This window comes from Mytilus galloprovincialis, chromosome 9 (assembly GCF_965363235.1).
Source record: "Mytilus galloprovincialis chromosome 9, xbMytGall1.hap1.1, whole genome shotgun sequence".
NCBI lineage: Eukaryota > Metazoa > Mollusca > Bivalvia > Mytilida > Mytilidae > Mytilus > Mytilus galloprovincialis.
The window spans coordinates 29,146,108-29,173,994 of record NC_134846.1 but is presented as its reverse complement, the minus strand read 5'-3'; the positions used below and the strand labels follow the sequence as shown (position 1 = coordinate 29,173,994).

At 30.9% G+C, this 27,887-nt stretch overlaps 1 protein-coding gene across 14 annotated transcripts in view; it reads right to left on the bottom strand.

Moving 5' to 3' along the window:
* LOC143044760 (rap guanine nucleotide exchange factor 6-like) overlaps positions 1-27,887 on the bottom strand; it is an 83,542-nt gene that overhangs the window by 36,804 nt on the left and 18,851 nt on the right. For 10 of the 14 annotated variants that reach the window (XM_076216901.1, XM_076216911.1, XM_076216902.1 and 7 more), the window contains one exon: positions 8,934-9,009. In XM_076216901.1, the coding sequence (XP_076073016.1) occupies positions 8,934-9,009 (76 nt within the window). Of the gene's footprint in view, positions 1-3,716; positions 3,741-6,876; positions 7,103-8,933; positions 9,010-21,147; positions 22,159-26,762; positions 26,807-27,887 lie in introns of those variants that run through there. The other 4 variants (XM_076216907.1, XM_076216906.1, XM_076216910.1 and 1 more) reach the window with 4 other exon arrangements.

The window sequence follows — 27,887 nt, the reverse complement described above, 5'->3', positions numbered from 1 at the left end:
TAAAATGTCCTCTTATCAAGAGATTTATTTACCTCACATTTAAACCTTTTGAAAACAATAAATTTAAGAACCAAATTTTGACCTTTTTGATATTTCTTGATAAAGTATAAACTCAAGGCCATATTTTGCTTAAACTGATTACCTTGTTCTTTTTTTTTTTTGTATATTAAAATGGTTGACTGCAGGTTGTTTTATTTATTGGCCTGTCTTAGCTCATCTAGCTTCAGAATATTATTTATACCTTATAACTTAACCTTGTTATAAATGCAGTACAATGTATTGGTATATATGTCTCATATTCTGTCACCTTCACAGTCCATAAAAAAATCAGGAAAAAAGTCAAAACCCCAAAATAAGTAAAACTGTCATTTTCCGATGCTTACCGTTTGTCTAACACTTGTTTCAATGAAAATTTTATCCACAATTATCACTCAAAAATATGAATTAAAATAGATCCATTTTGAATTGTCCAAAAAACGTTAACTTTCCTTTGTATTTTCCACACAAATCATGATCCCTGGACACCCTGGACACATGATATTTGTAATAATTTTGTTATTACAACCCTAAATATAAAATCAATCAATTTTATCACTCAGTCATCCTTCCTCTATTCTGACAGAATTGATGATGAATCAATAATACTATTTCAAACCCAATACACAAACATAAACAGAATATTCACAGTAAATGACAACATCTATCTATCTGCATAAAAGGTCAAAATATTAATCCCGTCTGATATTCCATTCCATCCAGCAAATGTCCGGTAAACAGGTCAAAATTAATTACCATTTACAATTTCTTTTCTAGGAACAAATCAATTGTTAAGATCCAAACATCATAAGTGGACACAGATCTATTTAGAAACATGCTTACTTCATTTGAACTTGGCTTTTCGAGAGATAAAAATGTCTCCAGCCCATATATGAAAATTTGAATAAAAAAAAATTTAGCAAGTTAAGTAACACAATTATGTAAAAAAAAAATCAAAAAAAAAATCTTGACAATATTCACACCTTTGGTATAAAGTAAAATCACAAAAATACTGAACTTAGAGGAAAATCATTTTGGAAAGTCCAAATTCACATGGCAAAATCAAAAATCAAAACGTATCAAAAACGAATGGGCAAGAACTGTCATATTCCTGACTTGGTACAGGCATTTTCAAATGTAGAAAATGGTGGATTAAACCTGGTTCTATAGCGCTAACCCTCTCACTTGAATGACAGTCTCGTCTCATGGTATTACATAGTACAGTTTTGGGAATGGTTAACAATATGATGAATGGAGGTCAGTTTATTGAGGACATTTATTACACCAATGATGTCATGAGGGTCTTAAAAATGGATGGAATAAAAAACATATGTCCTATGCAACTAAATATCAACTTGCATAAATTTGTGATTTAAACAAGACAGTTTTAATTTAAACAAGAATGTGTCAATAGTACTATCATTTTCTATGTTCATTGGACTGTGAAATTGGGGTCAAAACTTTAATTTGGAATTATAATTAGAAAGATCATATCATCTAAGTTTCAAGTTGATGTAACTTTAACTTCATCAAAAACTACCTTGACCAAAAACTTTAACCTGAATTTATTTGCTATGTTCAGTGGACCATGAAATTGGGGTCAAAACTTTAATTTGGCATTAAAATTAGAAAGATCATATCATGGGGAACATGTGTACTAAGTTTCAAGTTGATTGGACTTCAACTTCTTCAAAAACTACCTTGACCAAAAACTTTAACCGGACGGAGGCACAGACCAGAAAACATAATGCCCCTCTACTATCGTAGGTGGGGCATAAAAATAATTCAATAATCTACAAAGTGTGTGGACAAATTTTAAGACAAGGTTAAGATAAAATCAATCACTTATTGACAGATTTTTTCCTATAAATATCTTTATTTGTTACTAGTGCTTATTGCTTCAACCTGCTTATCAGTTCTAGTGAAAGGTCATTCACAAGCAATTTTCTAGTCTGAGCTACTGATAATAATTACACAATATCTCCATTTTCAGGATTACATAAATCCATCATAACCAGAAATGTAAAATAATAGACTGACATCAACAACTATAAGTACAAGAATAACCATTGTCATAAGGATGTTAACTTCTGTAGACAGATTCCGCTATGTTTTCTGGTAATAAACTTGGCTCATTAGTTGTTACTTCTGTACTCTAAGTTAGAGAAATACAGAGAAACTTCTTGCAATGCCTGTACACACAAGTTGTTTCTGTGGCCACTTCCTCAGATATTCTCAAGACAAAATTAGTACTAGTAAGACAGCCAAAACAAAAAAAAGTTTTAAGCCATTTAAACCATATCTGTCTAAATAAAATAGTCAAGATCAACTACCAGTAATGTCAACCCTGCCATGTGTTTTTTGCCAATGCAGTTTTAGTACTATTACATAATCTTATTAACTAAAAGCAGAAATTGACTCTAGAGTATCCAAAGTACCTACAGCTGTATCAGCTTTGGAGTACTTTCATTATAAGTGCATTGAATTGCAAGAAAGTTCTACAATAATGAGACTATCATGACCAAACTATTCTAACGAAAGTGATAAAAATATGATAACAGTCACCAATGCTTGTTTAATTTAGATCTCTTGTAAATTACATTGGTGGCAGTGAACTTCAATGATAAGATGAAAAGAAAACAATTTGATATGATTCCAATTAATTACCAAAAGGTGAAACCATCTATTTTTTTTACACCTATTTGCTTTCTTTGGTGAGCATAAAAATAAATTTCCAAGTTTTTGCTTGCTTTCAAACATTTAGAACTTAATTTGTTTTCCCTTAACAATCTATGATATCTCTAAGGATAAGGTTAGATCATGATGTCAAATGATCACCAAATATTATTAAGAGGATGAGACAACACAATGTGAGTTAATATTACAAGTGATATTAATTAAAAATTTCAGATAGAGTAACATTGAACACCTTGAGTTAACATTACAAGTGATATTAATTAAAAATTTCAGATAGAGTAACATTGAACACCTTGAGTTAACATGACAATTGATATTAATTAAAAATTTCAGATAGAGTAACATTGAACACTTAGAACAGTCTCTTGACATTTTGATAATTTTGGATACATGTATTATAAACAATATGATAATGTTAAAAAAATATTCACCAAGTCTAATTTCTTCTAAAAATAAAGAATGAATCTGATGGGACTGTCCTTATATTACAAGGAACACAGAACTTTTCTATGTCTTCCATAGTTTGGCTATGGAAACTACCAATGACACGAGATGAACATTTTTTTATTCTCAGTTTCACCTGATATTTTCTTCTTCAGGAAAGAAAATACGAGATAGGGGGAGCATCGAGACAATATAAACTTCAACCTTTTTTTCCCTGAAAAACATGAACTATTATAAACTCCTCTTTACCAGGAAGAGATATCAAATTCCCTTCCAAAGTTCATGTCCACATTTTGACATTTAGAAACAGAAAACTAACCTGAGAATTCCGTAGTATTTTCTCCCAATGGATGACAAACTTACATTGGAATTGTAGTATATTTACTCCTACATCGTTAATTAAAACAAAATTTTATATCTCACTGACATTCCCAAGTGTCTGAGAAAAAAATCCATAATTCTCTATATTATCATGATAAACTGACAAACACAATATTACTGTCTTTTTAAATTCTGATATTCCATAGAAAACACTTTACTTTTTGCATTTTTCTGTTTGAATCTGTCTGGTTGCCATGCCAAAACAAAGATTCCTAAACACTTATTCATATCACCTCAATGAATTGAACATATGTCTGTGAAAGTTACGACTTAAAACCTATGTCAATTTCTGCAACACACATTTACAGGAAAATACATACGACCTTGCTTTTGCACCATGTTAATGCTCTACTAATTAAATGAATCATTAATAATTTTCTATATTTAGCTTCCAGGTCATTGAAGAGAAATAACCATCCAGTCAGATCAATACAAACAGCAACACTGCTGAGTACCTCAAAAAGAAAAGAATTTAATCTTGAAAATCTATTGCAAAACAGCTTAGTAACAGATTCTAATTTCAACTTGAATAGTTCATTTAAATTTTACCTGCAGCTCATGTGATTTCAATTTTTGTTCCATTTAAAAAATAAATAAATTTTGCAGACCACATCTTTATTTTACAGATTAAATGGGAATTCTGAGGATAAACATCAACTCTGGTAGATATAATCCCATCGCCCATCACACCACATTTCCTCATTTTTTTTTTATGTAGGAAAAATTGACACTTTAAAATCAATATTTTTTGTATTGTGGCTATCAAGGATTGGCAGATTTGTTGTTTCTCCTGTATGTAAGTTAAATAAAAAAAAATTACAAGTACATCAGGGAGTACACCAAACTTTACTACATCCTCTCTCCACCTCTTCCTTTTCCTATTACTTATTTATCAAATATTTTCACTAGTAATTTCATATAAAAATTTCCCTGGGACAAGACTTGGATTTTATGTTACAACAGTTTAATACATGTACTATACATTTATTGCTGTTTATCTGCTTTTTTCATATTTGTTTTAATTCTCCCGGGAATTCTTCCATTTTCAACAGCATTTAATGTAATTACTGAGCCTGCAAACTAACCTTAACTCTACATTATAACCTAAATACATTACGGTAGAAAAAGAGAAGAATTTTGAGAAACCAGAGTAAGAAGACAGACAAACTTAACACCACTACCATACACACACACAACAATAAAATATACACACAAATCTAAAGAATAACAACAATGCACCACACCAAAATCTTTGCATGAACATGTTAGCAGATTACTGGGGTATAAAAGTTCAGCAAGTAGTAGTCAGTGACAGAGTGTCGTACCATAGCAGATTGTCAACATACCAAATTCAAATAAAAAAAAGAAGATGTGTTTCTCACACAAAAAAAAACATATCTGTAAAAAAAAGGGGCATAAACCTATGACACAAGGACACATTCCATCACAAGCAAAAAACCCATAACAAGTAGTACATGTGAATTTTATAAACCTTAAGCATGACCAAAGTTGAACAATTAAAATGGAGTTTTCAGAACAGAAGATAAACAAGACTATATGTCCTTCTGAATGCATTCATCAAAGTTTTGGTTCTAATCCATTTGTTTGTACTCAAGACAACAGGTTTAAAAGTCTAGAAGAAAGATTTTTGTTTGTTTCGCTGCATATCAAAGACAGAAATATCATAATGTTTATCAAGGAATTCAGAATTATCCTCTCAAATTGTTTTTATTATGAAAGCTTTCATGCTACTGAAACAGAAATACAAATTAATGGGGATCTAAACGAAGACTTCTGTAACCAGATACACCATCATAAAGCATTTGATGGCTGAAATGTCCATTTAACAGAGGATGTTATGTCCATTTATCAGTATATATGTTTTAGCATGTGTTTTGGATGACCTTCTGAACTCCTATGATCTCCCTACTATATGACTATAATGAAGACAAGTGGTAATAAATCTTTTATCCTGCATTGAATTGCCCGGCCAAAAAAACACAAACCTAAAACAGATCACTATTGGGATTGGACAAGGGGGAAAATGGTTTACTTGGCTACTAGAGAATGCTTTGAACAATTGCAAAAGACAGTCCCTCTGTTTTAAAAATTTGCTGAACAAGTTCAATTTAACATTAATACCTAGGGATGTCAATCTTAGATTTTGCATCTTTGCTGGGATTTTCCAGTAAACACAAAGTGGGCAAATTTCCTTTAAAAATAAGTGTACCTTTCCAATCAATATCTTTACGAAATTAGAAATTTATTTGAGTAGGTTGTCCTAAGTAGGTGGATATGAACATGTCCACCAGTAGTGGATGTACAGTGAAATCTGAAATTAAATTTTGAGCAGGTTACCCTAAATGGACAGTAGAAATGACAATGTCCACCAGTGCAGTGTATGTACAGTGAAATCTGAAATAAAATTTTGAGCAGGTTACCCTAAATGGACAGGTGGACATGACAGAGCAACTAAGATCACCACCAGTTTTTGGTAGGGTTTGTGTCGCTTAGTCTTTTGTTTTCTATGTTGTTACTTGTGTACTATTATTTGTCAGTTTGTCTTTTTCATTTTTAGCCATGGTGTTGTTCAGTTTATTTTCGATTTACGAGTTTGACTGTCCCTCAGGTATCTTTCGCCCCTCTTCTAATAGCTTTTTATAACATTTATATAAGTTTCAAGGATTAAGAAAGCAAGTGATGCTGTACACATTTAAGCCAAAAGGGATTCTTATAAATTCTTAATGTTTATAACAAAACAAATGCATAGCTATATGTCTTGCTGCCTAGGGGTGCATACAAATTTAGATGAGACGGCCAGCATACTCCTTTTGAATTTTGTAAAAAATAACAAAATGCTCAGGAATGAAAAAAAAAATTTGTGAGGTTCACTATTATCCAACAACAAATTAAAAGTTACAATTATGCAGGTTTTGAATGGATAGGTCACAAATAATTTCTTAAAGTAAATCCCTTCGTTGCAGTCTTGAATCATATATAAGAGTTTCCATATTTAAAAATGTTTAACAATTTTGTGACAATTTGCCAAAATTGAACCTCTATATGCATGTCTATTTCAAAATAGAACATAAAACTTCCTTGTTGCACTTGCATCATATCAATTTCGTAGATGCAAACCTGCTGAACTGATTTTCTAAAAAAACCATTCCAAAATAACATGACTGATTGCATTAAATACACGTGCAAAAGACCTTCCCTTGATAATGAGAAAATTCAACATTTTCCTCAAAGCTAGAATTGTTCATTTAAATATCAATTACTAATTAGTATAATATAGTACTCAAATTAAATCTTTACCTGTTGCTTGTTTAACTATTCCTCCAAAATAAATCGAATCACAAAAAATTCTCTTTCTTGGCACAAAAATTGTACAAATTCCAATTCTAAGTACAAGATTAAAATCTCACTCACTTTCAGAGGTAGTCAATTTCATTTATAATTCAAAGAATGATAAATTTTTCGAAATTTTAAACACTAATTACTAATAAAATTTCCCTGTGTGTATATTGTGTCAAATGACTATAAGTATCCTTGTTGTCTTAAAAAGGATATGACAGAATTATGAGTAGGCTGTAGCAGGAAAGAGACACTAAATAACACAGAGAGTGTACATGTGTATTTATAAAACAAAAAATGTCACATTACATTCTCAGTTAGATTCTTTCATTCAAATATTTTAGTGTTCTAAGAACTGAATACAGAGTTTCTTTTCTTTAAAAATTAAGTTTAAGCTAAGAGGTAATACTACTATCAATTGACAATGTGAAGTTTTTAGAAAAACTAGAAGTGACTTTAAATTACCACTTAATTGCCTTATAAATAAATCCTTTCTACAGTAATTGACATGATCTTTAGAATAGTTATAGTTAGGATTATATTGACATCACTTCCATGTTAATCTTACTGTGGTTCAATGTCATGTAGGTGTAGTAAGACACTGGTGTTACTCATTGCATCTCCATCTTTGACAAAATCATCTCAGCCAGACTATATTGGAGGAGGAAGTCAAAATACATAGAAAGAACCACAAACTTTGACAAGAAGACTGACAATATGAGCTTCATCTTTAAAAAGTTGTTGAATCTTAAATATGAAATTGTCAATCTCTTATTTCTTGAAAATAAGTCGTGTGAACTTTATTGTCTAAACTGAATTTTGAAAGTACATTCTACATTTAACTTTCTAAAAAGATGTAAAGTAAGAAACCTGGACTTTTACAAATTTTAAGTGTGTATCAACATGAAACACAGCTCAAATTCAGCTTAAAATAAAAAACAATCGGGGAGTCATTCAATTACAATGACATTTTCCTGCTTGATATTAAACCTGTATTACCAATACACTAACAATTTAATCAAGGATTGACCTAATAATCATATCTACTTGATGAAACTCTTTTTTTTAATCCTTAATCGTGTCACCCAGTCAACCACAATAAATATTTTACATTGTTATGTCAATCCTCAGGACTAATTTCAAACTAAGAGTGCATGCACACACTAACTAAATCATCCCTTATGCTTAATTAAAAATTGACAATTCCAGTCTTCGTCCTCAACCAAAAGCCCACTAGCACAAGCTTGTAAAAATGCTGTCAGGGCTGTTGAAATCATATCTACAAGCCAATATATAGTACAACTAATATTTTTGTAAAATTCAGCTTAGCACTGTTGGTTTAAAAGTTAATTAAGAAGACTACAATGATCATTGAACCTTGAAATTAGGTGGTGACAACTAATAAACCATGGAAGTGGACTTTTTAAGTCTGATTAAAGATGGATCTTTTCCATTTACATTAGACTAAAGATCAGTCTTTTATACAAGTGTAAATAGGGTCTCAGTTGCAGGATAGTCCAGAGCCAGGTTGACTGGTTGCTGAGACTTTTAACAAAGAATTAGGTTACTCTGTCACCGAATGACCTGACACACATATACATACCATATATAGAAATACAACGTAGTATGCAGCTAAATTTAGTGATGATAGCATGCAATTATCATGATTATAAATGCCTCTGTCAATGAACACTCAGAACAGAATGCAAAATTAATAAATGCAATATCAGGAATTATTACTGTAACAGTTAATGTCTCCTGAGTCTTTTTGCAATACTGTGGATTCAGTTATTTTTGTGGATTGAGTACAACTTGCATTTTTATGGATATTTAATTTCATGTTTTTTGACACAAACTGCATAAACTACTTAACAAAATTTTTAATTCATTGAACATTTAAATTTGTGGTTCTCCTGTACCAACAAAATCCACAAAAATTGGTATCCAACGAATATTAATGAATCCACAGTAATAAAAACATGGAAATGATTTACAATCATTCAGACATTAGTACTTACAACAATCATCTCTGAAGGTTCCAGCAGCAGACATTCACTATTTCTTCTTGTACAGCCGGGTGTTCTTTTACCAAAACTGGAAATATAAAAAAAATAATTATTTGCACGTCTTCAAAATAACCCAATTGAGTGCTTAATTTCCATAATCCCAATAATGTGTACTATTATTGTATTGTTTTTAATTTTAGTTTCTTGTGTACAATTTGGAGTTTAGTATGGCATTCATTATCACTGAACTAGTATATATATTTGTTTAGGGGCCAGCTGAAGGACGCTTCTGGGTGCTGGAATTTCTCACTGCATTGAAGACCTGTTGGTGACCTTCTGCTGTTGTCTGCTCTATGGTCGGGTTGTTGTCTCTTTGACACATTCCCCATTTCCATTCTCAATTTTACTAAAAGTCATGACAATCAATAACAGAAAAAAACTCAATATTGAAAGACATATAAATGTTGAAGACCTTTTAAAACTTTTTGATGATTTCAGCAATATAATGCTTATATATATATGTGTGAGCTATGGATACGCACACACATTTTAAGTCTTGTAACACTTAGATTTTGATATGAGAAACTTAATTTATTCAAAGTTGTAAGGATCAAAAAGAAGTGATTTTATATGGATTTTTTATTGTTTGAATCTCATATTCTTATCTTAATCTAAAATTGATATGCTTCTAATTAGGTGTATATCACTGTTGCACATAAGAACATACTTTTCTACAATATCCCTGAAATTAGAGGATAGACAATTTATCAAATAACACAACTGTTACAGATATTGCATTGCTCTTTCAAAGAATCAGACCCACAGAATACAATAAATGCAGACGTTTCATAATTCAAGGTTTAGTAAAAAAATAACATCATAACAGATACAATTTATACTTGCTTTTGAAGTTTTTATAATGTTTTCTGAGTGTTTTCACAACCTTCACAAGAGGAAAATAACTATTATGATACTTAGAACTCAAATTGAAGTTTCCGGCAATTATTATACAACATGAGCAAAGTGTTAATTACTTCATGATCATTTTTATCAATATCATTAGCATTTCAAATTTTCAATGTGTGATATGTTAAACAGGGATGCTTAATTATCTATTTTTAGAATTGAATGCATGTCAAGTTAACTTGTATCGTCAGGGTTTACTATGACACTTACAATTACTTCAAGAGTTGTTGAGGAAACACAGTGAGCAGCTTTAAATCTAGCCAATGAAAACCATAGTTTCACTCTACTGATAGACCCTTCTAGAAGATGCATAGTGCCTTATGGATTTGGAAAAACCTTTCAAGAATTTACTAACTTCACAAAATGTAGAGAAAATCTCTGATGACTCATTAAATTTTCTCAGTCTTTTTGAGTATTCCAAGAAATATAAAGTAATTTAGACCAAACGCCTTCATGATCAGTGAAAAATTTAATTCGGTACTTTCCTTCAAGGTCTTAAATTAGAAAGACAAGAAATAATAAATTATATAATATTACATACTGATGTCATATATATTCAGAAGTATGTCAAAATACCAGTTCAATTACGCCAGAGAGAGGATGCCAGATTAAATATTAAAACAACCAATGCTTATAAACAAAATATGACGTGAATACCTTAGGTCTCTTGAGTTTAAATCCGTGATTTTCTCTGACAAATTTCTACTTTGACGCAGAGTCTGAGACAACCATAGATTCCTATCATTACGAATATCATTTGTCACATGATCTCTATATACAGCCTCCCTACAATCAATCAAATCATTATCCCTCCACAAATTACTTCTGTTGTTGTTGTCATTAGCCGAATCAGTTAAAGCGCTTCCAGTTAGATAGACCAACATGCTTTACAAACTCAGTAAATCAGACGACAGAATCACTTTTCCCAATTTTACAGTAAAATGGATTTTCTTCACACTTCTATATAAATTCTGTCAATAACTTAATTCTTGACAATTATAAAGACATTTTCAAAGACAGTCAATTCCAATTTCAAAGAATATACATTTCACTCTTTCATTATGATGTACCAATAGAGACATGTCTCTACTTTTCACATTATAACATATATATCACCATCAAAAATCACATGACTGTTGACAAATTCAAATTTGAAAAACAAGCATCATCCAACAAAATGCAGTTGATAAGCGCTAGCCCTCTCATTAAGATACTGTTTAAACAAGTTAGCAATGATGACGCAATTCAATTATCCAACGAATTACACCAGGTACCAATAGCGCAATGGAAAAAATATATATGTGATAACTTATTAAACACTGATTACAATTCTGATAATGATTGCATGGAATAATTAACTTATAATTCTGTCCCACACTGTGTCAATTCCAACAACATTCTGTTGCTTAGACAAAGTCCAGCTTGTAGTGATCTTAAATTATTTTAATTTGTCCATTTTACTCCATTTAAAGTCCTTTATGACATGATTATACACAAGAAATTAACATTTACAGCATATTAAAGGTTCAAACTTTATCAATAAGTCCTGATAAACAAAGAGGAAATATGTAAATATAAGGCTTGTTATTGTCCTATTAAAATCATAAGTCCTAACTTGCAATATCTCACAACCACACACAAACATAGCCCAAGCAAAAGTTTGTATACACAAATAAACATGACTTGTAATGACAATCTGTCATGTCATTTGACCACCAACATGTCAGTTGATATGTCAACAGTTCAGCATGTATTTTCTTGGTCACCCAGGAACAGTTGTCATGACTAAGATCCATGTGAAAACAAATAAACAAATTAAGAAGAATGTGTCAATGGGACACAGATGCCACTGCTAGTAAATATGCTGGAGTTTTATAGACATTTTCTTTTCTTTTCATTCAGCAAGGAATCACAATGATCTATGTTTCTGTATGTAATGTCATTAGAGATCCTAGGGGGTTTGATACTCTAATTGTATGATAACAAACAGTAATGGGGTAACGGGTTAACTCGAGAAAGGTGAAAGTGATGCTAGCCAAATTTGAACCCGATTTGTGTTTGGTGGTAATTTATATAAAGCAAGGTGTACATTAGTTTCAAAACCTTTGGTTGAGCCAACTTAAAAGTTAGAGAACATTAACCAATATGAGGACATGATGACAGATATACATACAAACAAATGGACAAGGGTTAACCATATCTCCAAAGACGCTTGGTGGATAAAATAACAAGCAATAATTCAAATACCATTGAGTTATATATCATACATTGTATATAAAGAATCATTTTTTTTCACTGTCCTCTATCTTTTCACCACAAATACAAAGGCTGGTGAGTAACATCTATTAATATATAGGTAAGACCTGAAAGTGGTCAACTTGTTGTTTTTCACTTTTCCTGTCATGCTGACTAGGTTATCTTATAAAAATTCAACTTTAAATCTCCCTTATTCATAAATAGGATGTATAAAATGGCCATCTGTCACTGCATGTGAAATAAAACTCAATTTAAGAATCTTTGAACCTTACTACAAATTTGTAATTAAAGAATAATTACTGTTTTATTTGTTTTACAATGTATCAGTCATGTAAGTGATGGAATATATATTCTATCATACAAAAAAATTTGCATTTGAAAAATACTCATCTAATTGAATTACCATCAAAAAGGTGCAACATCTTATTCAACTGAGGAGGAAAAGTCACTGCAATTCTGAATGCTTTTTGGATTCGGGTATTCTTTTTTATTTGTAAGATATTCATTTCTACAGCTTGCTGGAAACACTGCCAAAAAGTAAAGGCAAAAAAATGGTATTGACACTGACAGCCTCATTGTTGAAGGCTGTACAGTGCACCTTTTACATCCCTGTGCTTTAATTTTGTTTCTGGTGGATACCACATTGGCTCAACATTGGCAATAGTACCAAATCTCTTTATTCTTAAACTGATCCCATATATGGCAGTTTAATCAAAAGAGGTATCACTACCTCCTTACAAGAAAATTGGTTGACAAGTACATGTATATGGTTTGTGTTGTTCTAAAAGATGCACTTTCAAACAACTTTTCACTAGAAGTTCATAAGTAAGCTTCTCTCTCATTAATAATTCTGTCAATATTTTACACCTGTCTACTGTAAAATTTCTTCCCTACTTATCTTTAAAGCATATTGAAACCATCAAAGACAAAACATGCAAGTGTTGAAACAAGTGGCTGTTTTACAAATATTTTTACTACTTTCTGCTTTGACTGAACTTTTGACACCTCACAAGGACAAATCAATTTCTCTCCCATTTATCAAGTTAAGATCTGGTATGTTCTACAAAGAACAATGTTAATTAATAGTCAAATGAACCATTAAGGTGAGTTTCTGTTGTTACTACAAGTTCAAGGACCAATTAATCCACAGTCATAACAAATCAATTTCAAAATAGTGGATTTGTGCTTGTTATTGTAAGGATTCAAACCATAAGGTTAGTGGCTGAACTTATTAAGCAAATCACTGTTTTGTCATTCAAACAAATAAAATGTTTGTGACAGATTTCAAATAAACATCATTCGATATATATATATATATATATATATATATATATATATATACGATTCGCTCGTGTATGTAACAACATATTAAATTTTAGCGAGAGAAATTTATGTATAACGGAAAAATTATTACACCAGGGTTTTCGATATCACAAATTAGTCAAAGCATTTACTAAATTTTATCATCGGTATAAGGAAATAATTCGTATATTAACTCAACATGCAGACATCTTATACGTTCAGGTATTTCACATCCAATCTTTTATGGTACTATTCTTTACAAAGCACAAAAATGTCAGTATTCACCTCAAAAGCTTACAAAACCTTTAAACAGACTTATTAAGAAGGGATATAGCTACGACACTGTTGTCAGGTCATTAAAGATTGTATATTTTGGCTTTAATATTGTTTCACTTAAAGGGTCTTTGCATCGGGACTAAACACATTTATTTAAAAAACAGTTGTTGGCATGACACAGTTATGTTTTTCTCATATATTTTATGAAAGTATAATACTAAACCCCTAACGGGAGAGATTGTGCCTGATATTCATATGATGAAGACATACATGTAATCTTTTAATCAGTTTAATTGAGGTCTGGAGCTAGCATGTCAGTTAACTGCTAGTAGTCTGTTGTTATTTATGTATTATTGTTATTTTATTTATTTTCTTTGGTTAAATCTTCTGACATCATACTCGGAATTCACTTGAACTGAATTTTAATGTGTGTATTGTTATGCATTTACTTTTCTACATTGGCTAGAGGTATAGGGGGAGATCTGGCCTTTTTTAGTCTTGTATGATTTTTAATTTTAGTTTCTTGTGTATAATTCGGAGATTAGTATGACGTCCATTATCACTGTACTAGTATACATATTTTTTAAGGGTGGCCAGCTGAAGGACACCTACGGGTGCAGGAGTTTCTCGCTACATTGAAGACCCATTGGTGGCCTTCGGCTGTTGTCTGCTCTATGGTCGGTTTGTTGTCGCTTTGACACATTCCCCATTTCCTTTCTCAATTTTATTTTATCATGAATTATATTAATGCAAGCTTAAGGTCGATGAAGATGTGATATTTTTTGTAAGTTTCAAGAGTCACATCTTTCAAAGCTACTTTATACTGTCAAAATAAAAATAAGAAGATGTGGTACATGTATGATTGACAATGAGACAACTCAACCAATTCCATCAATATTTGTTACTATCCAGTGTGCAAGCATCACAAGTCATGTTAAGCTGAAGTACCTTAAAAAGAGTTATGTAATGTATATCAGTGCCAACCAACATGATCAATATGTCTGGTGTGACTGCTGAAGGCTTTATTGTCATACCCAAGATAAAGAGGTTTTCTAGTACCAATTCAACCCTTATCATTTCTAGTTTCACAAAGATATATAAGTATCCTTTTATTCTATCTACAACATTTGTTTTATTGTTCAAAATGTGATATTTCAGTGGCAAATATTACAGTGGTGACATAATTCATCTTTAGGCGACATCTTCCAATTGTGTAGGTATACCAGTGCGTTATAAGTGGCGCCAACATGAAAATAATACTTTTTTCAATATCCCTGGATTAATTACATAAATACAGATGATAATTTGCTAAAAAGAAGCAAGTATCCAAAGACAGCTGAAATGTCATTCCTATTTATATGAGACAAAAGCTGCAGGATTCAGGAAGAAAATTTCATAATCTGAGCTTGGTTAACCATTCTGATATTTTTCTGGGCTTCCTACATACCAATAAAAAATGTCAAAATCTTAAATTCTCTTGTTAATTAAAGAAAAATAAGTTTATCCTTCTATAAAGTTATATATATTTATCAGATGAAAAGATTTTTTTTCATTCAGCAAACGAAGAATCATAAAAAATCTCAATTTATCCATAGATTTTATTTTATTCTAAGTAATAAATACAAATACAATGATATGACAAAGTCAATTTGTAATAAAAATAAAATAATAGTTAAAATTCTTTTATTTTACAACCAATTCTTATCTTTATTTAGCATTATTGGGGTTTTTGCATGTCAATGTTTCCATATGCTAAACTTTTATGTTCATCATTATCCTTTCATTTTTCAGTTTAATTTTTATTACAAAAAACATTTGTCTGATCACAGATTTATTAAATGTTTTGATATAAGGAAACCTGATTTGAGGTTCATCATAGAGTCTAAGATTAATTTCTCAAATGTAAAATACCCAAAGGATAGAAAAAATATCTTGGTTTTGATCATTGTTGAAAACTGTACAGTGACCTATAGTTGTAAACTTAAATGTCATTTGGTCTCCTGTGGTGAGTTGTCTCATTGGCAGTCTACCACATGTTCTTATATTCATGTCTACCTCTGAAAACCTGAGTTTAAGCTTTGTTGCTTATTGTTTTTGAACAATTTTGATCAATTTGACTTTGAAGTAGACTGCTTTTATCACCAATGATTACAACAGACGCATAATTTACTGGTATCACAGTCTAGATATCAAGATTTTATTCTTATTTTTGATTAGGCAATGATGAATATTGCTTATCTTTTATACATCAAGATTTAAATAGTTATACTTGAAAATGCAGATGTTACAATCATCCTTTTAATAAATATTACATTTAAAAAAACTTGGAATTTATTGATCTTCTTAACAAGAGTGCACACGCTGAAATGTCTCGCCTTCTATACTAATCATTGATATTATGTAGATAGTCCTAAGTATAAAGCTTTATTACAACTGTCTCATTAACTTAACATTAACCAAGATAACTAAACAAAGAACGATGAACCATGAAAATGAGGTCAAGGTCAGATGAACCATGCCAGGCAGACATGTACAGCTAACAATGCTTCTATACAACATATATAGTTGACCTATTACTTATAGTTTAAGAAAAATAGACCAAAACACAAAAACTTAACACTGTGCAATGAACCGTGAAAATGAGGTCAGGGTCAAAAGAAACCTGCGCTACTGACATAAAGATCATAAAATATTTCCATACACCAAATATAGTTGACCTATGGCATATAGTATTAGATAAAAAGACCAAAACTCAAAAACTTAACTTTGACCACTGAACCATGAAAATGAGGTCAAGGTCACATGACATCTGCCCGCTAGACATGTACACCTTACAATCATTCCATACAACAAATATAGTAGACCTATTGCATATAGTATGAAAAAAAACAGACCAAAACACAAAAATTTAACTATAACCACTGAACCATGAAAATGAGGTCAAGGTCCCATGACATCTGCCCGCTAGATATGTACACCTTACAATCATTCCATATAACAAATATAGTAGACCTATTGCATATAGTACGAAAAAAACAGACCAAAACACAAAAATTTAACTATAACCACTGAACCATGAAAATGAGGTCAAGGTCAGATGACACCTGCCAGTTGGACATGTACACCTTACAGTCCTTCCATACACCGAATATACTAGCCCTATTGCTTATAGTATCTGAGATATGGACTTGACCACCAAAACTTAACCTTGTTCACTGATCCATGAAATGAGGTCGAGGTCAAGTGAAAACTGTCTGACAGACATGAGGACCTTGCAAGGTACGCACATATCAAATATAGTTATCCTATTACTTATAATAAGAGAGAATTCAACATTACAAAAAATTTGAACTTTTTTTTCAAGTGGTCACTGAACCATGAAAATGAGGTCAAGGACATTGGACATGTGACTGACGGAAACTTCGTAACATGAGGCATCTATATACAAAGTATGAAGCATCCAGGTCTTCCACCTTCTAAAATATAAAGCTTTTAAGAAGTTAGCTAACACCGCCGCCGCCGCCGCCGTAGCCGCCGGATCACTATCCCTATGTCGAGCTTTCTGCAACAAAAGTTGCAGGCTCGACAAAAATTAACTTTAATGACACATCAGATATTAAATTATTCAAGAAAAGAATTGTAACTATTATGATAGAATTTCAGCATGTATGATATGGTGTAGAACAATGCAATTTATACTATATGCAGACAAGGAGTATGATCTTACTATACAAATCCTTGATGCAGATAAAAAAAAAGCTCCAAGATTGGTTGTATGGTTACAGCAATAAAAAATGTCTTTTTTGGTATAAACCTTTATTAGGATTACCTTTGAAAATATTTTGCTGAAAGATCCATTAAATTTTAGATCCTAGGCTCAGACTTAAAAGGTATCCAAGTTTTATCTTGGCCTTTAATGCAATGAAAACATTAAGTCAAGTAAACCTTTTCAATATGTAGCAAAACAGATATTTATACTAGGTTCTCATAAATAATTTTCTGTGATTTATTAATTGTTTCAATGATCTGATTGTCTGGTTTAACTCTGGCATGATATCAAGGGAACTGAACCAAATATAAAACTTAGTTTGTTTTTGAATTTGAAGGATTCCACACTTGTACCAAGCAACTTCTAATTAAGGTTCTTGCCAACAAACAAAAATCTCAGTACCTGTTTCAAAAATATGAGTTCTAAGCATGACCAATGATTACTATACTACATGTAGATCACTGATAAGTTCATATACAAATGTAAACAAACCAGTCCATTTGCTAGTCCAACTTTAAATACTTGATCCTCTATAAGATATTTAATTACGTGTACCCCTAATAACTTCCTGCTAATCTAAGAAGCATGTTAATTTGTAACACATGTAATAGATTAAATTAATGGGTGACTAAGAGAATTATCATAAAAGCCTAATACTTATTATATCACTTACATTTGTAAATCAGTTGTAAAACACAGATAATCATTTGTAAAATCGCTAAACACACATGTCATATAATTGTGGATTAATGGCCTTTGCAGTGTTAGACCTATGAGGCCAAATAAAAATATATGTGTGGTTCCAGTAACCCTACCGTCCCTCAACTTTTTCGACTTAAAAATAGATTTATTTGTCATTTTTCATTAAGCACTGTTAAAGTCAGAATGTTGCTCCCATAGACTTGATGTAATAAAAAAAAACATAAAATAAAAAAAAAACCCTATCTACCTACCCTAACTTTTTTTCAGATGTAACTAGAACCACACATACTTTTTTATTTGGCCTGAGTTTGAATATCCCTTTGGTATTTTTGCCTCTCTTTTACTGATATGAATATTAACTTAAATTGGGTATTTATTGATGAGACAAAAACCCAAGTAGAAACACATGACATGAAGAAGTTAACATGTGTATAAAAAAACATATGTTTAGTTGTGTCCACATATAAATAAAATTAATCTTGTTGATTAAATCAATAAAATAAATTGCCTTTCATTTGCATACAAACACATTTTTGGGGGGGATTTTTGATTGGTAAACTTGCATTTCAATAATAATTGAGCCATGATTCAAGTATTTCAAGTATATTCATATGGGAGCATCTTATTGTACATATGGTCACAATAAAGCAGCTATGCCATTTTCTGAAATAGACCTGAGCAGACTTTTCAACTAAATTGAATTTCATGATAATTTCTATACACAGATTTTACAGAGGGCTCAACTTTTTATAATTTGCAGCCAACTTGATAAAGTTAATATGAATGAGGTATAAGCCAATAGGCATATTCTAAAAGCCTCTGTTACAAATCCAAAGTATCATTTTCTTTACATGCAAGAGGAATTAAACCAATCAGTTCTTACATTTTGGTAAGTGACACATTGACCTTAACAAGTACCCCTACACAGATTTGTCTTGCATTTTGTCACATTTGAATGCTTATCTGGCAGTACTTAGTAATTTTGGCATTTTGCATAATGTCAGATTTTACATGACAGTTTTCATATCAGATGAATTATCAGGTCTGATATCATATTATGATATTATTAAGCTTTATTTTTCATAAGGTAAAACATCTGGAACTTTAAGACTTTCCACATAAAATGCAGTTATTATCAGCCTTAATATTGGCAAGACAAGTCTGGCTGTGTGCACTAGTCTGTTTTTCTATGTTATGCAAAAAGTCACGACAGACAGTTACATCCAACAAAGAATCAATTTAGAATGAAGAGCTGCAAATTAACTTCATCAAACTATGCCACGAAAATCAAACCATCAACATTTATCAATATTAGATAAGTCTAAATCAGTGCCAATGGAACACAGCCAAACCTAGATCTCCATCTACTAAGTATAAACTCAGTGATACTCCTCAAGATAATGCCATCTGTTTCAATATCAATGATCAGCAATGAATCATAATTTTTGTTAATCCAAAATGGATTAATTGATACTGTTAAAAATCCCTCTTGTTAGTTATTTTTCAAAGAGCTGGTGAATTTGGGTGTTCCTGACACTCTGATATATCTCTCTGTATCATTCCATGAGTGATACATAAATGTCTAATTTGTTATATCATTGTCCAATATTAACCCAGCTACATCATGATTTATACAAAATTAACTGGTCACTAGCTACTGTGATTTTTAACTGTAAATCTTAACATGTAAGGTGTTTTTTTCTAAAAAAAAATATCTCTATGATACAATGGGCCTGGAAAAACTTTCAAAATTCCATGTGCAATTCATTTCAGATCATTTGTTTTTCTTCTTAGGCTATTAAAAATCAATTAAGAATGAAGCATCAATGTACTAGAAAAGCAAATTTTTTCTTCTTATCAATCAGATGTATTGTTCGAGATCTGATCTACAGAAAATGTCAGTTTTTGGTATTAAAGTTTTATGTGAATATCTTTTCCAAACATTTCGATAACTAAGTGATAAACTAATAACCATGAGTACCTAAATGAAGATAGACAAATATGTTAAAAACTATATGTCTATGTCAAACAAATTCTCATGAGATTTGCAAGTATTGATATTTATTTCTTTGCAAACTTCAGACAAAGTTATAACTGATGTGACTCGAAATGAAGATCCAATAAAAACAAATAATTCATTTGGTCATCCAAAGAATGGTCCAGAATAAAAATGAAACATTTACAACCAATCATTGACATTATATTTGGATTTTTTTATACATTGCACAACTAAACTCCCCCCTATGCTGAGTAAATCTGTTAACACAAAACATATATTTTACCATATATCACTATATCAGCATTCTTAGTATATTGGTCAGTGGGTCTCTCTCACAAGATTTTATTTCTATTTCAAGACTTGCAATGTAACACTTAATTAAACAGCACAACACTTAACCTACAGACATTTCAGCTTTAATCATTTTTAACTGTATAAATATGTCACATAGAAAATAATTTGGGGACATTATTATCAGATAACTTCTATGTAACACTTAAAACAAACTTGTAGGAAAAAATCATAAAGTAGCAATCCCCAGGCAATTTTAGGCTAAACTCTTTATCATTTTTTCTATACAAGTCAGAGATAAGAATTCATTTCTTTAAAAAGCATGTGTCATCAAGGCTAGCCATGTATGTATTCAAGTTTCTTCAAAATCAAACGTTTTTCGGCAAAGTCTGCAGTTATTGCAGCTATAAAAATATAGTAATTCTTATACATTAGATAAAGCAGAAGGTTTTTTTCTGCAGTAAATGATAAAAAAAAAAAGCAATTCTGGTCTTGGACATATAATTGTGATGTAAAATTTACAAATTGAGTTCTTGAATCCAATTACCAAATTTATTTAGGATACAAGAAAGCCTATATTATTCCAGCCTTAATAGAATACTAAGTGTCCCCACTCTTCCCCCCTCCTCTTAAAACTGAAAGACTTCCCCATTACAAGTAATTACCTTATAAACTCAACTTCCTGGATCATATTTGCCATTTAGTTTTTAAAGAAATAAATCCATGGTATGAAAAAAATTCAATTTACACTACACAACATTTCTTGCACTTTCATTCCCATTTAATGAAGAAAACAGAATTTCATGTGAATAGTAAGAACTAATCCTTTTTCACCACATTTACAGAAGATGGCACAAATGATATTACATCACTTCAACACTTCTCTATCTCTTCATGACAAGACATATGTATATCATTTTTTATTTGCTGCAGAATCGTAACTGCACCTTTGCATCAATGAAAAAAATACATCTACATGAACTTTGTGCTAAATGCCCTGTTTTAAGCTTTGTGGTATAAGTGGCAGCACTTCCTAATTGCATCCAAGATCCTGTGCCCTGTATCAACTTTCTACTTGAAAGTTTTCTAACATAATGATCTGTACTCAAGCTGTGATATTGGTTCTGAATCTTTAGATTCTTGAACTTTTATCAAATAATTTGGTGATAACTCCACAAATTCTTTTGCATCAAAAATTGATTACGATTTCATTCAGATGTTTCATTTTCAGTCATATTCTAATATTTTCTCACACACCAAGAAATCAATTTATAAAATTACAATCAAAGAAATAAGTTTCTTCACTTTTCACAGCAATTCCATCCAAACGCTAAATTGGAATTATATTTGTTAGTTTCAAGAGTGAAAAAAGTAGTTTCCGTAAAAAATCTAACAGTTAATTTACATGGCGTGTCATCACTAACGAAAAATCTGATTTCAACAAAACAAATCAAATAAAAAATATAAAATCCAATTTGTTCCAGTATTCCAAGTTCAAACTAATGTTACTATCTTGTCCAAATGAGAAATGTTTGAAAAGTACACAAATGTAAATAAACGATCGGGTGTGAAATTAAGTTAATTAAGCACATTCCTTCCTCTTTCTATCTTCACTCCATAACAAAGATATTTTTATTTTAACAGCTCACATAAATCTCAATGATTCACAAATATACAAAGTCCATTGTCTGGGTATCACCTCTTAAAGATCAAATATTGACTTATGAATCAGCCTTAAGAGGTTAAGAGATAACAGCTACTAATCACTTAGTAAGCTAATTAATATTCCTTTTATCAAAGATAATCGCTATGGTCATCTGATCTCATATCTATCGTAAAAAATCTGACATCTGGACATACTGGTGGGTAATTGTTTGATAATATACAATGCATGTTGTTTTTACAATATATTGTCAATTAACCAGCAATTTTATAAAGCCAGGACAATAAAAAATGTATAATTGGTTCTTTGCCATTAACAACTTAAAGAGTTACAAGATTTAGTCACAATTAAAAGACATTAAATCCATTTTTAATAATTTTTCTTCCTTTTAAATTTTACATTTTTTACTTCCAGTAGTAATTTTTTGTGACTTTCGTATTATTATTTGTTTTATACACTATAAAATGATGCATTTTATAACAAAGACAACAATACAACTGGCCTTTATAAACCTAGTGTTTTTGCCAGATGACACAGCCCATTGTTTTACATGTGCATTGTACCATGGGAATTATAAAAGGATTACATTTTATTATCATTTCCATGTTTACACAGGAATGTCACAATCAATTCATCAAAACATATACAAAAGTTTTTTTTATACTATTTCCCAGAGGTAAAAAAGTTTAAAAATTAAATACCTTTTTAGATTTATAGATAGTTTATATATAGAATATAATATATATACATGTATATGCATTAGTTTTATTTATTAGAGAGTACACTGACAAGATAATAATCAAACATTATTTTCATCGAAATCGAAAGGTTGATTTTTTTTAAGATTAAAATGTTTTAATAGAAAAAAAATCTTTTTCCAATAAGCTTCCCCCCTTATATTTCAATTGTTTATAATTAATATCCCATTATAGTAATTCCCCATGCTATACAGAATACATCCCAATTATAACACAATATAAACATGTCTCTATCAGTTTGCTGTGCTGATAGCTTCTACTACTATTGATATTGACAACTTCATGATAAAAGTACCCAAGTCATGATTTCCAATATGATTCTAGAACTTTGAAATGAAAAACAAATCTTGCAAGCTTCCATTAAAAGGCAAATAATAGTTAAAAAAGATTTTTCCTTCAAGTATCAAATTGTAATTATATATGGTTGATGGAATAAAGGTTCTATAGCTGTTTTCCATGAAAGTGCATATCGTCACAAGGGACATCTGGTTAAATCAATGGAATATTGGAAATTTTTATAAACCATCTTATCAGATTTTACTACAACACTCAAGAATCAAATTACAGCCTTCCTTATCAAAATATTCTAGCAGTATCATTTGTTCACTTGATAAGCATCCTTAATTTGCATGAAATATTTGCCACTGGATGTTAAGCAACCAACAATCAATCATTTGGTCAACTAATTAAGAAATGAAGTCTTGTTATGTTTAATTTTGTAAAAATTTCAATTGCCAAATCATTTGATGAAATTTTACTTTTGGTGACTTTTGGGTACCTTATAACGTTCTTCTTCAAAGTTCAAATTTATGTCAGGAAAAACTTTATACATAAATGACAGCACGCCAACAACAGAAATACAAAAAAAAAACATCTGGGGTTCATATGTTCTTATTTCTCTGCAGAAACAATATGCCTACCTTGTAGTTATTTTGTCAAACATATTTCCAAGCAGTGAGACTTGACAACCCAGCAAAATGCTAATCTGACTGATGAAAGTATATAAACAGGCCCTTAAAGAAACACTATACTATGGGTTAATATAATTCTAAATAATTTGATACAAAGCAGTTTTTATATACATGGTTTATGATCGAGACACAATTTTTAGTTGTCCCTTTATCTTTTAATGATAAATACATAAGGACACATATACCAGTACATGATAAAGGTCTAACAATCTTAAATTTCTGTAAATTTAGTGAAATCTACTTAATATATGGAGATAGTAGTATTTATTTACATTTCAATCTCAGATTTCGGACTTTAAAATAAATTGTTTCAATATGATCGTATGTAAATATTTATGTGTAACACTATCTCCTAGACCTTCCAATTATGTTGACTACCTATATCTGATACAATGTCTGCCATAAAATAGCTTGATATACTGATAATGACAATATTTTTTTGTATGACCTAATTTAAGGACAAGTGTATGCCACCAGAAAATATATATGATTTCCAGTAATTATCAGTTGAAATGGATAGCCTTAAAAAAATTGTTACATATATATTTCTCAGTAAATAAACTTTTAACAAAAATTAATATGCACCTCTAATCAAGGTCTCTCACTAAATGAATATAAATCTGAATAAACTGTTGACACATAAATATTCCCTGCCTTTAGTGGTTCCCCTTTATCCATGTTAACTGACATAATCACATGCTTGAACAAATTGTTTATGCCACACTGCCACTGACCAAAAAAAAACCAAAGTGTAAGCTCTGCTTATATATATTCTACTTTTGTAAAGATACTTTGATCATTGGCAGATCCAACGAGGGGGTTCAGGGGGTTGGAACCCCCCCTTTTTTTTTGGAGATCAATGCATTTGAATGGGAGCATATAGTTGGAACCCCCCCCCCCCCCCTTTTTACTCTGGCGTGGGCACCCCCCTTTTTAAAATGGCTGGATCCGCCCCTGCTGATTGCTTGGTAAATGCACCCTTTCCACAAATTAAGAATAACACTTTTTTTAGTGGAATCAATACTGGAGTACTCAGTTAAAATACTCGGATAATAATATCAATGTATCAAAAGTTTTAAAGTGTAAAAGTTACTTTGTTATTGTCTCTTTTTATACCCCCAACTAATGTAAGTAATTATATAGAACACAATACAATGTACAAAGACAATTTTAAATATATCAACAAACAAATTAAAGGTAATACAACCAACAAACTGTTACTTACAGTATAAAATTTGTCAGATTCCTACAAAATGTCTAAAGGGATTAATCTCATGCTTAGCTGCTCATCACAAATAGATTTAATTCACTTCTTATTCAAGAAGTCAATTTTGTAGACTTCATCAGATGAGAGTCAATTTAGAATTTAAGGGGGCTCGCGGGTCTAAATCATTTTTTTTTAGGATTTCTCTATATTTTTTCATAAATGAACTTTATCATATATTTTATAGAAAAATGAAATAAAAATATGGGGTCACCGTTCATTTAAGTTTACAATCTGCCTCCGAAAGAACACAGACGATGCCCCTGCCAGCATATAACTTTATAAAGGGACATAACTTTAGAACTGTAAAAGAGAAGCTGCCAAAAATTGAACTTAAACTGAGTTTAGAGGTAATAAGCATTATATACACATTTCATTAACTTTATTATTTAGTTAAGACAAACTTAAGTTAAGAGAACAGAAACTAAAAAATTCTTCAATTTTTCCACTTGTAAAGGGGCATAACCCTAGAATGGTAATCAAAGTGCTTGCAATCACTGAATGGTAAAGATTGCTTTAATTTATCAGTTGATAGTAAAGTGAGTATTGCATTGTATATTGTATATAGGATTGACTTAAGTTGATTCAACTATTATTCTGGACAAAGAAAGATAACTCCAATTTTCAAAGAAGATTTCATAAAGTTTTGTTTTAGGTGATTCAACAACCATTCTGGACAAAGAAAGATAACTCCAATTTATTGTCTTGAAACTACAAAAATGCTTGTTTTTGGCTGCTTTTTTGCCCTTTATTCCTAGACTGTTTGCCCCATAATCCTTAAAATATATCCCAACCTTCTACTTATGGTATTAAACATTGTGGTACAATTTCAGAACAATTGAAATACTTATAAACAACTTATTGTCCTGACACTAGATAAATGCTTGTTTTGGGCCCCTTTGGGCCCTTTATTCCTAAACCTTAGGGACCATAACCCCCAAAATCAATCCCAAGCTTCCTTTTGTGGTTATAAATATTGTATTAAAATTTTATTGATTTCTATTTTCTTATACTAAAGTAATTATCCAGAAATCATCCGTCTTCAGACGACACTGACGATGACGATGTGATACCAATATATACGACCGCAAAATTTTTTTTTTATAATTATTTAGTTTATGCAAAGCTTATTTGAAAACAATAATAAAAAAAATATAGGTCACCGATGAGTTAAAATAGATATTTCAATTTCAATGCCCAAAAATGGCATTTTTACACCAAAGGGAGATAATTTGGAGCTTTTTCAATGATAAAAACATTTTAAAAGTCATCTGGGGCCAAACCGTTCGATTTTTTTGGTTGATTTTTGTACCATATCATAAATTAATAACTAATAGTGTAATAAATAAAATTTGTAATGAAAAATCAAATGTTTAATTTTTTGCCGAAATTTTTGTACCTGTGAGCCTCCTTAAGCAATATAAGTTCATATATTGCTCAGGGGAAAACTTCAAAAACAAACTTAAGTTAGAGAACAGAAACCAACTTTGGGACGTACTTACATACAGACAAACAAAGGTTTAAACTTAATCCTTAGCCAAGTCAGGGGCATAAAAATTCTGAGTATCCAACAGGATAAACTTGCACTCACATACTCGTAGATTTGCATTTTTATACTACATACCTTTGTTTATGTCTGGAATCATTATCCATCCATTCGAAATCAAAACATATAATTGAAGCTTATAAAACACTTATTTTCCAAGTCTTTAAACAATGCAAAGATGTTTTTTTAATCAAGGCAGCAACAAGACAGTATCCAGATCACATATTTGTTTATGAAATGTATACCTGTAATTAATTTCCAGTGACCTAAAGGCCTACTCTGCCATCTGTTTCCCCATCCATAAAGGACATAAAAATATATACATATCTTCAAATGATTGATTAGAGTAGGATATAGTCAATATTTACTTTTCACTTTTATAACACAAATGTAGGTATGTTTGTACTGTACAGGTGGGAACACTTTAAATCAATAAAATTCCATTTAAATAATATACCCTCATGCACAATTTCATTAAATTAAAACCCTTAATGCACATTTGATGAATAAACAAGCAATTTCTTGTTAAACGAATATGCTTCACTGAACAAAATCAGTATGCAGCTTTAAATATACATTTTTTGTACTTGTTTACTAATTTAAATGTACAACCCCCTTTCTGAAAGAGTTTAGACTAGTACTTCTGTCAATAACTGTATTGAAGATAAATTGCTTTATAACAGTTTGGGTCACACCTGGGACTAAGTTATGTTTACCTTAAGGTCATATACTTGTTGAGTTTCACAAGAGACTTCTTGAAAACAAAATCAAGATCTCCATAAACCATGAATTTCCCCATTTCAAATTTTATAGACCTTTTTGAAATTAAACATTCAGTTTTTTTTTATAGGATCTTGTGTTTAACCATGCAGGTGTTACCATGTAAATTTAACCCCTGCCTGAATAAAGGCAATAAGACTTATTGAACCTTTTAAAAGGTCATATACTTGTGGAGTTTCATATATAAAGACTCATGTCATGACCCCCTGATTTCAGGATATCATGGTTGGTACAATTGAAAAGGTTCCACAGGTCATTATTGTACATGTACACAAACCTTGCAAGTAAGGCTTAATGAATGTCATGTCCTGCCCCCCACACATCCCCCATTTTATGATATCATGGTAAGATGAAGCATTTGGACTGGTTCCACAGGTCAATGTACATGTACACAAACCTTTAGGGTAAGACTTATTGAATCTT